Genomic DNA, 15,099 nt, shown 5'->3' with positions numbered 1-15,099 from the left:
CACGACCGTTCAGCAAAATGGGGTTCCGTTGTTCCGTGATCCGTTTCCGTTTTTGTTTCCGTGTGTCTTCCTATATTTTTGGAGGATCACCAGACATGAAGGAAAGTAAAAAAAAATCTAAGACAGGTTTGCCATGCAAATGATAGGAAAAAAACGGACGCGGACGACAATCTTGTGTGCCTCCGTGTTTTTTAGCGGTCCCATTGACTTGAATGGGTCCGTAAACCATTTCCCGTGTAGGAGGGTCTGGATAAATATATAGGAGCTGTAGGAGGGTCTGGATAAATATATAGGAGCTGTAGGAGGGTCCAGATAAATATATAGGAGCTGTAGGAGGGTCTGGATAAATGTATAGGAGCTGTAGGAGGGTCCAGATAAATATATAGGAGCTGTAGGAGGGTCTGGATAAATGTATAGGAGTTGTAGGAGGCTCTGGATAAATATATAGGAGCTGTAGGAGGGTCCAGATAAATACATAGGAGCTGTAGGAGGGTCCAGATAAATATATAGGAGCTGTAGGAGGGTCTGGATAAATGTATAGGAGCTGTAGGAGGGTCTGGATAAATATATAGGAGCTGTAGGAGGGTCTGGATAAATGTATAGGAGCTGTAGGAGGGTCTGGATAAATATATAGGAGCTGTAGGAGGGTCTGGATAAATATATAGGAGCTGTAGGAGGGTCTGGATAAATGTATAGGAGCTGTAGGAGGGTCCAGATAAATACATAGGAGCTGTAGGAGGGTCTGGATAAATGTATAGGAGCTGTAGGAGGGTCTGGATACATGTATAGGAGTTGTATAAGGGTCTGGATAAATATATAGGAGCTGTAGGAGGGTCCAGATAAATATATAGGAGCTGTAGGAGGGTCTGGATAAATGTATAGGAGCTGTAGGAGGGTCTGGATACATGTATAGGAGTTGTATAAGGGTCTGGATAAATATATAGGAGCTGTAGGAGGGTCTGGATAAATATATAGGAGCTGTAGGAGGGTCTGGATAAATATATAGGAGCTGTAGGAGGGTCCAGATAAATATATAGGAGCTGTAGGAGGGTCCAGATAAATACATAGGAGCTGTAGGAGGGTCCAGATAAATATATAGGAGCTGTAGGAGGGTCTGGATAAATGTATAGGAGCTGTAGGAGGGTCTGGATAAATATATAGGAGCTGTAGGAGGGTCTGGATAAATATATAGGAGCTGTAGGAGGGTTTGGATAAATATATAGGAGCTGTAGGAGGGTCTGGATAAATATATAGGAGCTGTAGGAGGGTCTGGATAAATATATAGGAGCTGTAGGAGGGTCTGGATAAATGTATAGGAGCTGTAGGAGGGTCTGGATAAATATATAGGAGCTGTAGGAGGGTCTGGATAAATGTATAGGAGCTGTAGGAGGGTCTGGATAAATATATAGGAGCTGTAGGAGGGTCTGGATAAATATATAGGAGCTGTAGGAGGGTCTGGATAAATGTATAGGAGCTGTAGGAGGGTCCAGATAAATACATAGGAGCTGTAGGAGGGTCTGGATAAATGTATAGGAGCTGTAGGAGGGTCTGGATACATGTATAGGAGTTGTATAAGGGTCTGGATAAATATATAGGAGCTGTAGGAGGGTCCAGATAAATACATAGGAGCTGTAGGAGGGTCCAGATAAATATATAGGAGCTGTAGGAGGGTCTGGATAAATATATAGGAGCTGTAGGAGGGTCTGGATAAATATATAGGAGCTGTAGGAGGGTCTGGATAAATATATAGGAGCTGTAGGAGGGTCTGGATAAATGTATAGGAGCTGTAGGAGGGTCTGGATAAATATATAGGAGCTGTAGGAGGGTCTGGATAAATGTATAGGAGCTGTAGGAGGGTCTGGATAAATATATAGGAGCTGTAGGAGGGTCTGGATAAATGTATAGGAGCTGTAGGAGGGTCCAGATAAATACATAGGAGCTGTAGGAGGGTCTGGATAAATGTATAGGAGCTGTAGGAGGGTCTGGATACATGTATAGGAGTTGTATAAGGGTCTGGATACATGTATAGGAGTTGTAGGAGGGTCTGGATAAATGTATAGGAGCTGTAGGAGGGTCTGGATACATGTATAGGAGTTGTATAAGGGTCTGGATAAATATATAGGAGCTGTATGGGGGGTCCGGATATACAGTTAGTCATGGATGTGGGAATATTGCCGCTGTTTGGCTCTGTTCTGATAAGACTATAGCTATAAAGCTGCATATTTTTCGTCTTATAACCAACATATCTGGAATCATGTATTATAGCTGCAGACAAGAAATATGTGCTCTCAAAAATGAGAAACAAGATAATAATAATATGACCGGAAACATAGAAAACGCTTCAGTGAGTGGCCGACAAAAGGTAAGAATCTTAAAGGGATTTTGCCATGATTGATGTAAAAAATGCTAATCATCATATAGTACAAGAAAACGCCTTACTAACAAAGCTAGAACCAGCCCTGTACCTCACATGGGTCCAGATCTCCCCATTCACTGCTCCAGTTGTTCTCTTAGATTATCTTCAGGCTGGCAGCTCAGGGGACGTGTCCTTTCTGCTGCAGTTCTCTCCCGGTAACTGCCACAGCGTCTAACAGATAAAGATAACTCTTCAACTGCCCCCAGATATAAGTGCGTTCAACCAGCTCTGTGAGACGGACCAAAAATAAGAAAAAGAACAAACAGCAGGTGGCGCTATACAGATACATTTTACTGAATAGCTCACCGGCTATATTAATTGTTTACTTACATGCAATTACAAAAGTAATCAGGTCCAGGTGCTGGTTTCAAAAATGTAGAATATTTTCCATGACACAATCCCTTTAAGGGGTTTTCTGGGACTCAAATGTGATGGCCTGCCCTCAGGATTTTTTCAGTATACCATGACCATGAAATACAAATATGTCTTCTTTAGGCCTCTTTCACACTACCGTATGGCTATTTCAGTGTTTTGCGCTCCGTTTTTCACGGATCCGTTGTTCCGTTTTTTTTGTTTCCATTGTGTTTCCGTTTCCATTCCGTTTTTCCGTTCCGTTTTTCCGTATGGCATATACAGTATACAGTAATTACATAGAAAAAATTGGGCTGGGCATAACATTTTCAATAGATGGTTCCGCAAAAACGGAACGGATACGGAAGACATACGGATGCATTTCCGTATGTGTTCCGTTTTTTTTGCGGACCCATTTTAAGGAGCGTATAGAGAACGCAAAAAATAGCCCGCAAAACGGAAATAAAAAACGGTAGTGTGAAAGAGGCCTTAGGGTCCATTCACACGTCCGTTTTTTCTTTCCTGATCTGTTCCGTTTTTTCAGGAACAGATCTGGACCAGATCTGGACCCATTCATTTTCAATGGATCCTGGAAAAAATCAGACATTGAGCTGTCCATTTTTTTCCAGGACCCATTGAAAATGAATGGGTCCAGATCTGGTCCAGATCTGTTCCTGAAAAAACGGAACAGATCAGGAAAGAAAAAACGGACGTGTGAATGGACCCTTAAAGTGATCTATACTAGCAGAATGATCCGGCTTCACACCTTCAGACCTCAACTCCATCGTCTGACAGTAATCACCGCACCCAAAGCACTAGCCCACGCTGATTGGCCTACACCACTCTCTTCAGTACAAAGACGGCTGCACCACTTCAGATAACAGTCCGCTACCACTTCCTCATAGATTGTAAGCTCTTGCGAGCAGGGCCCTCACTCCTAGTGTTTCAGTTTTATATTAGCCAGTAACTTTGTGATGTCTTCTGTTTTGTACGTGAACCCTCTGCAGAATATGGCGGTGCCATCTAAATAAAGATGATTATTATTTCATTACTATTATATTTTACTTGTAATTAATAATAACCACCACACATTAAATCTGATCTAAAAGAAAAACTACCTGATGAAAAACATGAAATTTATATTTTATACAATCAACTTGTTAACTATTTTTTACCTTTAAAAATTGTAAAAAATTCAACAAAAATTTATTGTGGGAAAAAAAGAAAATCTGTCACTTTATCTCCAGAATGTTACCTGGAAATCCTCTCCTTTTTTCCCCTCCAGATGTTGAGCATACACGCCAATGGGAAGGGATTAAGTGGATGTTCTCTCCCATATCTGTGGCTGGAGAAGGCCGACGTACTGATAGATCTTGGATTTTTTCACCCAGCTCGGGTTCTTTTAACACAAGCTTATAAATCTCTCCAGGTGAGACGGACTTACTGAACCTCTGAAAAGCTTACCGAGATTTGTGAACGTAATCTGACTAAATAAAATCCCTCATACGATGCAGATGAACCCATTTGACCCTACGATCTGTTTATTTAGGGTGGCGGCTGGATTGCACGTGGCTATTAGTGTTGATCACGAATATTCGAATTGCGAATTTCAATCGCGAATATCGGCACTTCGAGAATTCGTGAATATTTAGAATATGGCAAAATATATTCGTAATCGCGAATATTCATTTTTTTTTTTTTAATACCAGTTTATGCAAAATTTTATGCAAATGTTCACAATCAAGAAAATAATGCCTGGAGATCACGAATTCTCGAATATATGGTGAATATTCGCCCAAATATTCGCGAAATATCGCGAATTTGAATATTGCCCCTGCCGCTCATCACTAGTGGCTATTCCCTGGTCCAGCCAGTCGTGACAATAACTTGATGCTACTAATGTGGCAAAAACATGAAATAATTCTGTCCTTGTCGCGGAAAATGTAATTCTCAGGAATCACTATTATCGTTCCTTTGAAGAGAATATTCACTAAATAAAAGAAATCACAGCCCAAAAATCTAAATTCTCCAGCTTTCAGCGAAGGCTTAGTGGTCCCCACATCTTAGGGAATGGAGGATTCGGAAACCACATTTACTGTTTTGGCTGTGGCAGAATTCTGGCTAATTTGCTCCAAATCTGATGCATTTTGGTGCATCTTATTTTAAACATATTTATGAAGCAAATAAGCCAAAAAGGTAATTGATGTGCCTTGTTCTGTGTGGGTGGGGGGCTGGCATCAAAAGGGCAGTGACTTAAAGAGTAACTAAACCTTTACATAAACTTTTAATATGTTGTTCCTAATGCCCTAATAAAGCTATCTCTAATATACTTTATTAATCAATTTTCAATTTTTACTACACTTTTCCCTGCCTAAAGCCGTGTGCTTTAGGCAGGGAAAAGTGTAGTAAAAATAGAAAATTGATTAATAAAGTATATTAGAGATAGCTTTATTAGGGCATTAGGAACAACATATTAAAAGTTCACAATGCCTTTAAGGCCCCTTTCACACGGGCGAGTATTCCGCGCGGCTGCGATGCGTGAGTTGAACGCATTGCACCCGCACTGAATACCGACCCATTCATTTCTATGGGGCTGTTCACATGAGCGGTGATTTTCACACATCACTTGTGCGTTGCGTGAAAATCGCAGCATGCTCTATATTCTGCGTTTTTCACGCAACGCAGGCCTCATAGAAATGAATGGGGTTGCGTGAAAATCGCAAGCATCCGCAAGCAAGTGCGGATGCGGTGTGATTTTCACGCACGGTTGCTAGGAGACGATCGGGATGGAGACCCGATCATTATTATTTTCCCTTATAACTGGTATAATGGAAAATAATAGCATTCTGAATACAGAATGCATAGTAAAATAGCGCTGGAGGGGTTAAAAAAATAATAATTATTTAACTCACCTTAGTCCACTTGATCGCGATGCCCGGCATCTCCTTCGGTCTCCTTTACTGAACAGGACCTGTGGTGAGCATTCATTACAGGTCAAGGACCTGTGGTGACGTCACTCCGGTCATCACATGATCCATCACATGATCTTTTACCATGGTGATGGATCATGTGATGACCGGAGTGACATCACCACAGGTCCTTGACCTGTAATGAATGCTCACCACAGGTCCTGTTCAGTAAAGGAGACAGATGGAGATGCCGGGCATCGCGATCAAGTGGACTAAGGTGAGTTAAATAATTATAATTTTTTTAACCCCTCCAGCGCTGTTTTCCAATTCATTCTGTATTCAGAATGCTATTATTTTCCCTTATAACCATGTTATAAGGGTAAATAATACAATCTACAGAACACCTAACCCAAGCCCGAACTTCTGTGAAGAAGTTCGGGTTTGGGTACCAAACATGCACGATTTTTCTCACGTGAGTGCAAAACGCATTACAATGTTTTGCACTCGCGTGGAAAAATCGCGGGTGTTCCCGTAACGCACCCGCACATTTTCCCGCAACGCCCGTGTGAAAGAGGCCTAAAACTCAGTTCTCCGTACACCACTGACAGCTCAGCGGTGTACGGAGTACACATTTTATCAATGGGGCCACAGCAGCGCTGTGATACGGGCAGAAGCGCATATTGCTGCTCCTGCCCGTGCTCCCTGGAGGATTACTAACTCTTGGCATGCACATGGGTACCCAGGATTAGCTGAGCGGAGCGGCTTCTGCCCGCTCCGCTAAGCTAAGAGAACTGCATGTCAGCACTTAGCTTGTGTCATGAGCGGTCAGCGGCGTACAGAGAACAGAGTTTTACGCGCACAGTGAATAGTAGGAAAAAGTGTAGTAAAAATTGAAAATTGATTAATAACGTATATATAAATATATTACTCTTTAAGATGAGCCATTTTCGCCAGTAGTTTTGTTGCAACATCAGCCAATCAATAGGTGGTGTGGTGTTGATAAATTTGGCGCATATTTTGGCAGCTTGGTCTAAGTCTTCTAAAGTGTGTGGTGTGATTAGTGCCATATTAGCATATAGTGCTGCTGTATACGGTGAGAATCAGCCACAGGACGGCATTGAGCCCTATCATCATGATGCCACATGGTGTAAAACATAGAAGGTTTATCAGAGCATGAACATGGTGCCTATAGTAAGCAAGGACGTTGGTGCCTTCATTCTTCTGAATGGATCCTGTAAGCACAGACTCCACTGGTTCTTTGCAGAACATTGTCTCCCTGGAAGATGTTAAGATTTCAATATTCATTCATTGAACCCAATATCAGATTTTCCTCAAATTTAAACCGGTCCAGTACAACCCTCTCCATAAAATGACGTTTCTCCTTTAATTTGCAAGACTCATGGTCATGCAGTATGTTTCCTCCATATGTTGCCTTCCTTGCAGGACATGGGTGATGGGCATTACCTGCTGAAGTGTCTCTACCTGTTGTCGGTGTTGGCCGTCAGCGAGAAGAATTATGGGCAAGCAAAGTCCTTGCTGATGGAAGTCAAAGATCTCCCAAGAGATGCAGAACTTTGGTATAAAACCACAATTGCCCTCACTGAGGCAGTTCTAGGTGCTAAGAAGGAAGGTGGAGGAAGGAAGGTAAGACTTTGACCAGGACTAGGGATGAGTGAACATGTGTTTTCAAGTTCAACGTACAAGGTTTGGGTTCAGGTTATCTAAGAATTCCGTTCTGGAGTCTGCTACCACGAACCATAACTTATGGTCCGTGGTAGCGGAATCTATAACAGAATTGTTAGATAAGCCAAGGCTTGTACGCCGAACTTGAAAACACAAGTTTGCTCAACATTAACCAGGACAAACCATACGACATTAGACTTCAGTGGGGAGCAATGTAAAAAAACTTCTGCTCTATGAATATCAAGTATAGAAAGGATATTCAGACATGCATTGCAAGGAGCAGCACAGGATTCACTCTGCATTATAATCTATGAGAGGGTACAGAAACAGCCAAGAACAACTGCTCATGCACACGACCATGTGTGCTTTGTGGTCGGCAAACCGCTGATCCGCAAAATACGGATGCCCTCCATATCCATGTCTGCGTTTTTCCATCGCTGTAGAAACGTCTCATTGTCTAAAACCCCTTTGATAAAATAAAAAAAAACCTTATATACATAAAAATATGTTAGCAAAATGGACAAGAATAGGACACGTTCTATTTTTTTCACGGGGCCACGAAACGGACATACAGAAGTGGACGGCGCACGGTGTCGTGGCTGCAATTTTTGCGACCCCATTAATATGAATGGGTCCGCATCCGATCCACAAAAAATGCAGATAGGATGCAAAGTTACCAAAAATACAGTCCTGTGCATGCGGCCTAAGAGACCGTGCCCCCCATACTTGACCCCTATTGTCCTGGTGTTTATCGTCGCAATACCCACTTATGGCTTCAGTTATTTGGTCAGTCATTTTCATCAGGGATTGTGAGCCAAAATCAGGTGCGGCTCTAAACACAGAACAGGTGCAGATCTTTCCCTTAGGGTCCATTCACACGTTCGTAACGTGTTTTGCGGATCCGCGGATCTGCAAAACACGGACAGTGGCAATGTGCGTTCCGCATTTTGCGGACTGCACATTGCCGGCACTAATAGAATATGCCTATTCTTGTCCGCAATTGCGGACAAGAATAGGACATGTTCTATTTTTTTCGGGAACGGAATTGCGGGTCTGCAATTCCGTATACAGCCAGCACATCGTGCTGCCCCATAGAAATGAATGGGTCCACAATTCCAGAACGAAATTGCGGACGTGTGAATGGACCCTTATACCTTATGTCTGTGGAGGCTTCACTTATGTTTTTGACTCTCAAAGGCTTCATGCACACAACCGTTTGTTTTTTTGCGGTCCGCAAAAACGGGTTCCGTTTTTCCATGATCCGTGACCGTTTTTTCGTCCGTGGTTCTTCCTTGATTTTTGGAGGATCCACGTTTTGGTGTCCGCCTGGCCGTGCGGAGCCAAACGGATCCGTCCTGACTTACAATGCAAGTCAATGTGGACGGATCCATTTGACGTTGACACAATATGGTGCAATTGCAAACGGATCCGTCCCCCATTGACTTTCAATGTAAAGTCAGGAGTTAATATACCATAGGATCGGAGTTTTCTCCAATCCGATGGTATATTTTAACTTGAAGCGTCCCCATCACCATGGGAACGCCTCTATGTTAGTATATTCCATCTGATTTGAGTTACATCGTGAAACTCAGATCCAACAGTATATTCTAACACAGAGGCGTTCCCATAGTGATGGGGACGCTTCTAGTTAGAATATACTACGAACTGTGTACATGACTGCCCCCTGCTGCCTGGCAGCACCCGATCTTTTACAGGGGGCTGTGATCAGCACAATTAACCCTTCAGGTGCCGCACCTGAAGGGGTTAATTGTGCGTATCATAGCTACCTGTAAGAGATCAGGGGCTGCCAGGCAGCAGGGGGCAGACCCCCCTCCCTCCCCAGTTTGAATATCATTGGTGGCCAGTGTGCGGCCCCCCCTCCCTCCATTGTAATATCATTGGTGGCCAGTGTGCGGCCTCCCCCGGCCCCCCCCCCCTCCCTCTATTGTAGTAATATCATTGGTGGCCAGTGTGCGGCCTCCCCCGGCCCCCCCTCCCGGAAGCTCCTCCTACTGGTAAGTGACAGGTCTGTGCGGCGCATTGCTTAATGATCTGTCACTTACCAGTAGGAGTAGCTCCCGGCCGGTCACAGACAGCGCAGCAGGTAAATATGATGTTTCTAATATTGTAATATTGCTAAGTAACCATGGCAACCAGGCCTGCAGTAGCGTCCTGGTTGCCATGGTTACCGATCGGAGCCCCAGCGATTAAACTGGGACTCCGATCGGAACTCTCTGCATCCACCAATGATCGGGCGGGGGGGGGGGGGGGGGAGAGGGGAGGCCGCACACTGGCCACCAATGATATTACAATAGAGGGAGGGGGGGGGCCGGGGGAGGCCGCACACTTGCCACCAATGATATTACAACAAAGGGAGGGAGGGGGGGCGACGGAGGGGTTAATTGTGCGGATCACAGCCCCCTGTAAGAGATCGGGTGCTGCCAGGCAGCAGGGGGCAGTCATGTACACAGTTCGTAGTATATTCTAACTAGAAGCGTCCCCATCACTATGGGAACGCCTCTGTGTTAGAATATACTGTCGGATATGAGTTTTCACGAAGTGAAAACTCATCTCTGAAAAAGCTTTTATGCAGACGGATCTTCGGATCCGTCTGTATGAAAGTAACCTACGGATCACGGACGCGGATGCCAATCTTGTGTGCATCCGTGTTCTTTCACGGACCCATTGACTTGAATGGGTCCGTGAACCGTTGTCCGTCAAAAAAATGGGACAGCTCATATTTTTTTGACGGACAGGAAACACGGATCACGGATGCGGCTGCAAAATGGTGCATTTTCCGATTTTTCCACGGACCCATTGAAAGTCGTGTGCATGAGGCCAAAAAATTATAGTAATAACTGATCAAATAACTGAAGTGTGAACTTCGCCTAAGGGCTCTTTCACGCGAACGTAAGGGCTCAGTGCCCGTGCTGTGGACCGCATACGGCGGTTCCGCAATACACGGGTCACCAGCCGTGTGCAATCCGCAAATCCGGAGATGCAGTACGGAACGGAACCCCCCGGAAGCACTACGGAGTGCTTCTGTGATGTTCCGTTTTGTGCTTCCGTTCCGCAAAAAGATATAACTTGTTCTATCTTTTTGCGGAACGGACGGATCGCGGACCCCATTCAAGTGAATGGGTCTGCGATCCGCATGCGGCTGCTCCACGGTCAGTGCCCATGCATTGCGGACCGTAATTTGCGGTCCTTAGCACAGGCAATGAGCCCTTACGTTCGCGTGAAAGAGCCCTAACTGATAGATTTGGGGTTGTTTTGGCAGCAATCACATGGATTTCTGCAAATGTCAGAAATGTTTGCTACAGATCTGCTGCATGTGAATTCACCCAAAGGGTAAATGCACATGTTGCCTGTTATGCACAGATATATTTTCAAAATCTCACGGTGTGCAAATTCTCCACCAGGAAATTGACCTACGGTTCAAATTTTGAAAACCACAACATTTCAATTGTTTGTGGGGATTTAGGCTCCATTCACACGTCCGCAAATGGGTCCGCATCCGTTCCGCAATTTTGCGGAACGGGTGCTGTCAGCATCCGCATTTGCGGAGCGCGGCCCCGATCTTCAGGTCCGCAGCTCATCAAAAGATAGAACATGTCCTATTCTTGTCCGCAGCTTGCGGACAAGAATAGGCATTTCTATAGGGGTGCCGGGCGGGTGTGTTGCGGATCCGCAGCACACCACGGACGTGTGAATGGAGCCTTACAGTGCCGATTTCACCTTTTGCAATGCATCTGTGTCAAAAGCTGTGACAAAATCTGCAGATTAAGTAGTACCTCAGAACCGACGCTGAGTTCGGTTTCAAGTTTTAAAGTGGTTTTCCACTTTAAAAATCAATTACTGAAGTTATTCAATGAAGTCACTCGCGACTTTGTGAATAACAAAGTGTGCCCCAAACTGCTTTCTAAGAATTCACTGACCAGCACTACAGCTTCTTACATAGGGGTTTGTCAGGCTGCTTGTCCTTAGCAGCCAGGTTGTCATGTTATTTGTTCAACTCCTACAGTATTCCACTTTGTAGCAGGATTGCATTGAGCAGCAGAATAAATTTACTTGAATTGGAAAAAAAAAATGAAAATGTTTGACAATTTGCTTTTTTCAGGCTGTAAAACTCTTGGAAACCACCATAGACGTTTTTAGAACCATGATGCAGAAAGAAACAAACCGAGAACCTGATTACGGTCTTCTTATAGCCAAGTTACATGCCAGGTAGGTCTTGGTGCAGAGCTGGACTCCTCAGAAGGAGGCAGATTTTCACAATTCGGGAATGTGGCCGGATGTTACAATGAGAGTTCAGTATTAACCTAAAGTCACTGTATCGCCTCCAGGTACAGGGGAAAATTAGTATATAGAGAGAAAAGTCATCCATTTCCGCATGAACCACTGCAATATATGTTTCTTTCTCGCTCGTATCATTGGGCTAAAAAGTGTTAGCTCCTCCTCTGCCGGCTATACCCCCTTCAGCCAGGAGAGAGCATATCCGTTTTTAGCTTAGTGTCGTAGGAGGCAGACCTCCCTGCTTGCAGGGCGGCTTCCTTTTGTTATTTTTTTCTTTTTTTGTTTTATCTCTTTCCCTTTTAGGTAGAGGAAATAGAGGCGCCTAGCTCCTCTGTCTACCCCGGGAGCTAGACTGGTGCCGGATTCCCTCACCGCTCAACCTCCCCAAGACGCAAAAGTGGACCAGGGCAGCCCAGCTCCCCTGCTTCCCGCCAGCCAAAGGGTCACCTGACCCCCCCCGCCATTCCAGTCTCCTGCCACTTTGGGTATTTTCCGCATCCAACCCCCCCCCCCCCTCCCCCCGGCCACCTCATTAGGGTAGATGGCTTCTTAAAGGGGTAGGGACACTGGGATACCATGGCTGGGGGGGACCCGCGCCGTTTCATTTACCCCTGTTGCTTCCCGGCCGGTCACCTTGCACTTTAGGCCCTGACTTTATTTCGGGCCTACCCGGATTTCGGGCTCCGGCCCGTGCTGGCTTACTCCCGGCCGCGGGGTGGGCTCCCACGGCTGGTATACGCAAGCGGGCGCTTCGGGTCCCTCCGTTCTACGGCCGACCGGAAGTACCTCCCGGTCGGCCGCGCACCACAAATTTAGGCCCCGGCTTTTGGGAAGTGTAGGACGCAACCGGCGCCTCCCACAGTGACGCAAGGGGGTGGTGCTAAGTTTCCCTCCACGGCTCAGAGGACCCAGCAGGACCGCAAATGTCCATGTGGACTCTGCCTCAGCCGGCAGCAGGATTCTTCAAGGACCACAGGGCCTGAGGTCCCCTGCATACTGGTAGGACGGTTCTTTCCCTCTCCAGCCTTGAGAACAGTAGTGGGCGGCCATGTCCGAACCCACTAGTGACCCCCGCATTCCAACAGCCTCCACTTATTATGCATGTCTGAAATGCAAAATTAAGTTCCCTCGCGGCCAGCCGGACTCTGTCTGCTTCGCATGCTGTGAGTCCACGCAGGTTCTGCCCCCCTAGCCCACGCAGCCCGCATGACTGCCCTGACCGGGTGAAACCGGACTGGGCCCGCGCCTTATCTCGGGCAGTGGAGGACCTCTCTAAAATATCCCAATCCACCCTCACTTTTATGGGTCGATTGGTCGATAAATCTCCACCTGCGCAGTCTGCTCCCTCCTCTGGAGAGCGCTTTATGGGCAGACCTTCGCACAAACGGCCCAGAGCAGGTCGTCATTCCTCCTCTGATGCCTCAGCATCTCCTCTCCCCCATGGGTCACGCTCGCACGCATCCTCCCTCCCAGGGGAAGTTCTGTCAGATGTGGAAATTGGTGACTCAGACTCAGATATGGATCCGGAACAATCTTCCATGGTGGACAGCTTAGTCTCTGCTGTCCGTGACACCTTCCAGGTGCAGGATGACTCCCTTTCCACGAGTCACCAGGGAGTGTCTTTTCTCCGAGCCCGGCAAACTCCTAAAGCCTTCCCCTTACATGACGACTTTTCGGTTGTCATTGCCAAGGCGTGGGACCATCCAGATCGTCATTTTAGCACGTCAAAGCGACTTGATATGCTTTATCCCTTTCCGGCGGATTGGGTGGCTAAGTGGTCCTCTCCTCCCAAGGTGGATCCTCCAGTAGCACACCTCACCAAAAACACTGCCATTCCGGTGGCTGATGGTTCATCCCTTCAGGATCCCGTGGATCGCTGCATGGAGTCTTGGGCAAAGTCCATTTTCGTGGCAAGTGGCTCAGCGCTTCAGCCCATTTTCGCCTCCACTTGGGTGGCTAAGGCGGTCTCGGAGTGGGCACTGCGGTTGAACCAGGACTTGGCGGCGGACCTACCGCTCACCGAGCTCCAGTCGTTGGCTCTGCAGATCTCACAGGCAGGGAAGTACCTCTGTGAGGCGTCCTTGGACCTGGGTGCACTTGTTGCCCGCTCATCGACTCCTTGAGGCGCGAGCTCTGGCTTTAAGGTCTGGGCCGGCGGACTCCTCGTCAAAGCGTTCCCTTACCAGCCTTCCGTTTGCCGGCTCCTGGTTGTTCGGGGCCCGGATTGATGAGATTATCTCAGAGGCTACGGGCGGTAAAAGTACCCACCTTCCGCAGGGCAAATCCAGGCGCACGTTTCACGCTAAGCAGAAAAGTGCCTGGGCCCAGTCCTTTCGTCGCTTCTCTGGCACGCGTCCGGCACCAGCGGCAGCCTCTCCCAGATCCTCCATGCAGGACCAATGGAAGAAGCCATTCTTCAGGCCTCAACCAGCCTGGCGCCCACGGGCACAGCCTGCCCGTCCCTCGTCCGGCAAGCAGTCCTCCGCATGAAGATGCTCCCCCACCCTCTCGGGTGGGGGGTCGCCTACTCCTTTTCCAGGAAGTGTGGCGGGCCCACATCTCTGACGTGTGGGCACTCGAAATCTTAACCTCGGGTTACAAGATCGAGTTTGCGTCCCCTCCTCCACAACGTTTCTTTCCCTCCCAACCACCCAGGGATCCAGGTCGGGCTGTCGCCTTTTTCCAGGCAATTCAATCCCTCCTCGTACGGGGGGTGATCTCCCCGGTTTCTCGGACGGAGCAATTCTCTGGGTTTTATTCAAACCTGTTTGTCGTCCCCAAGAAAGAAGTTTGCCCGGTTCTGGACCTCAAGTTGCTGAACCGGTTCCTCCGGGTTCAACACTTCAGAATCGAATCCCTTCGCTCCGTGATTACTTCACTGGACCGAGGTGAATTCCTCTCTTACACGGACGCGTACTTACACGTCCCCATTGCCCCGGCACATCAGCGTTTCCTCCACTTTGCAGTGGGGCTCCACCACTATCAGTTCGTCACCCTTCCCTTTGGCCTGGCGACGGCACCGCGAGTCTTTACAAAAGTACTCGCTCCTCTCCTGGCACTTCTTCATGACATTCTGGTCAAAGTGGCGACCTTCGGTCAGAACGAGGACAGCCTGCGTATCATGCTGGATACCCTGGCGCGGTTCGGGTGGATGGTGAACTTCCAGAAGTCTTCCCTGCGTCCTACCAGACGGATCACTTTTCAAGGCATGATCCTCGATACGGCTGCAGCGTTGGTGCGCCTTCCTCTAGGCAAGCGGCTGGCCCTTCGTCTGTCAATCTGCCTTCTCCTCTGGCGCAGGTATCCTTCAATTCGGTTTTGCATGAAGGTATTGGGTGCAATGGTCACTTCTTTCGAGGCACTTCCGTTTGCACAATTTCACACTCGTTCACTTCAGCGGACAATCTTGTCGTCGTGGGACAAGTCACCGGATTCCCTGGACCG

The 15,099-nt window shown here is 47.1% G+C and overlaps 1 protein-coding gene across 1 annotated transcript in view; it reads left to right on the top strand.

Annotated features, from left to right (window-relative positions):
• The window catches only part of CFAP46 (cilia and flagella associated protein 46), a 226,770-nt gene that overhangs the window by 127,310 nt on the left and 84,361 nt on the right, over positions 1–15,099 (top strand). The window contains exons 35-38 of the mRNA XM_040437700.1: positions 2,266–2,362; positions 4,053–4,196; positions 7,120–7,320; positions 11,480–11,586. Coding sequence (XP_040293634.1) covers positions 2,266–2,362; positions 4,053–4,196; positions 7,120–7,320; positions 11,480–11,586 — 549 coding nt within the window. The remainder of the gene's footprint in view (positions 1–2,265; positions 2,363–4,052; positions 4,197–7,119; positions 7,321–11,479; positions 11,587–15,099) is intronic.

The sequence above is a fragment of the Bufo bufo genome, chromosome 6 (assembly GCF_905171765.1).
Source record: "Bufo bufo chromosome 6, aBufBuf1.1, whole genome shotgun sequence".
NCBI lineage: Eukaryota > Metazoa > Chordata > Amphibia > Anura > Bufonidae > Bufo > Bufo bufo.
Note: the sequence above shows the minus strand (reverse complement) of the source record. Positions and strands in the feature narration are given on the sequence as shown.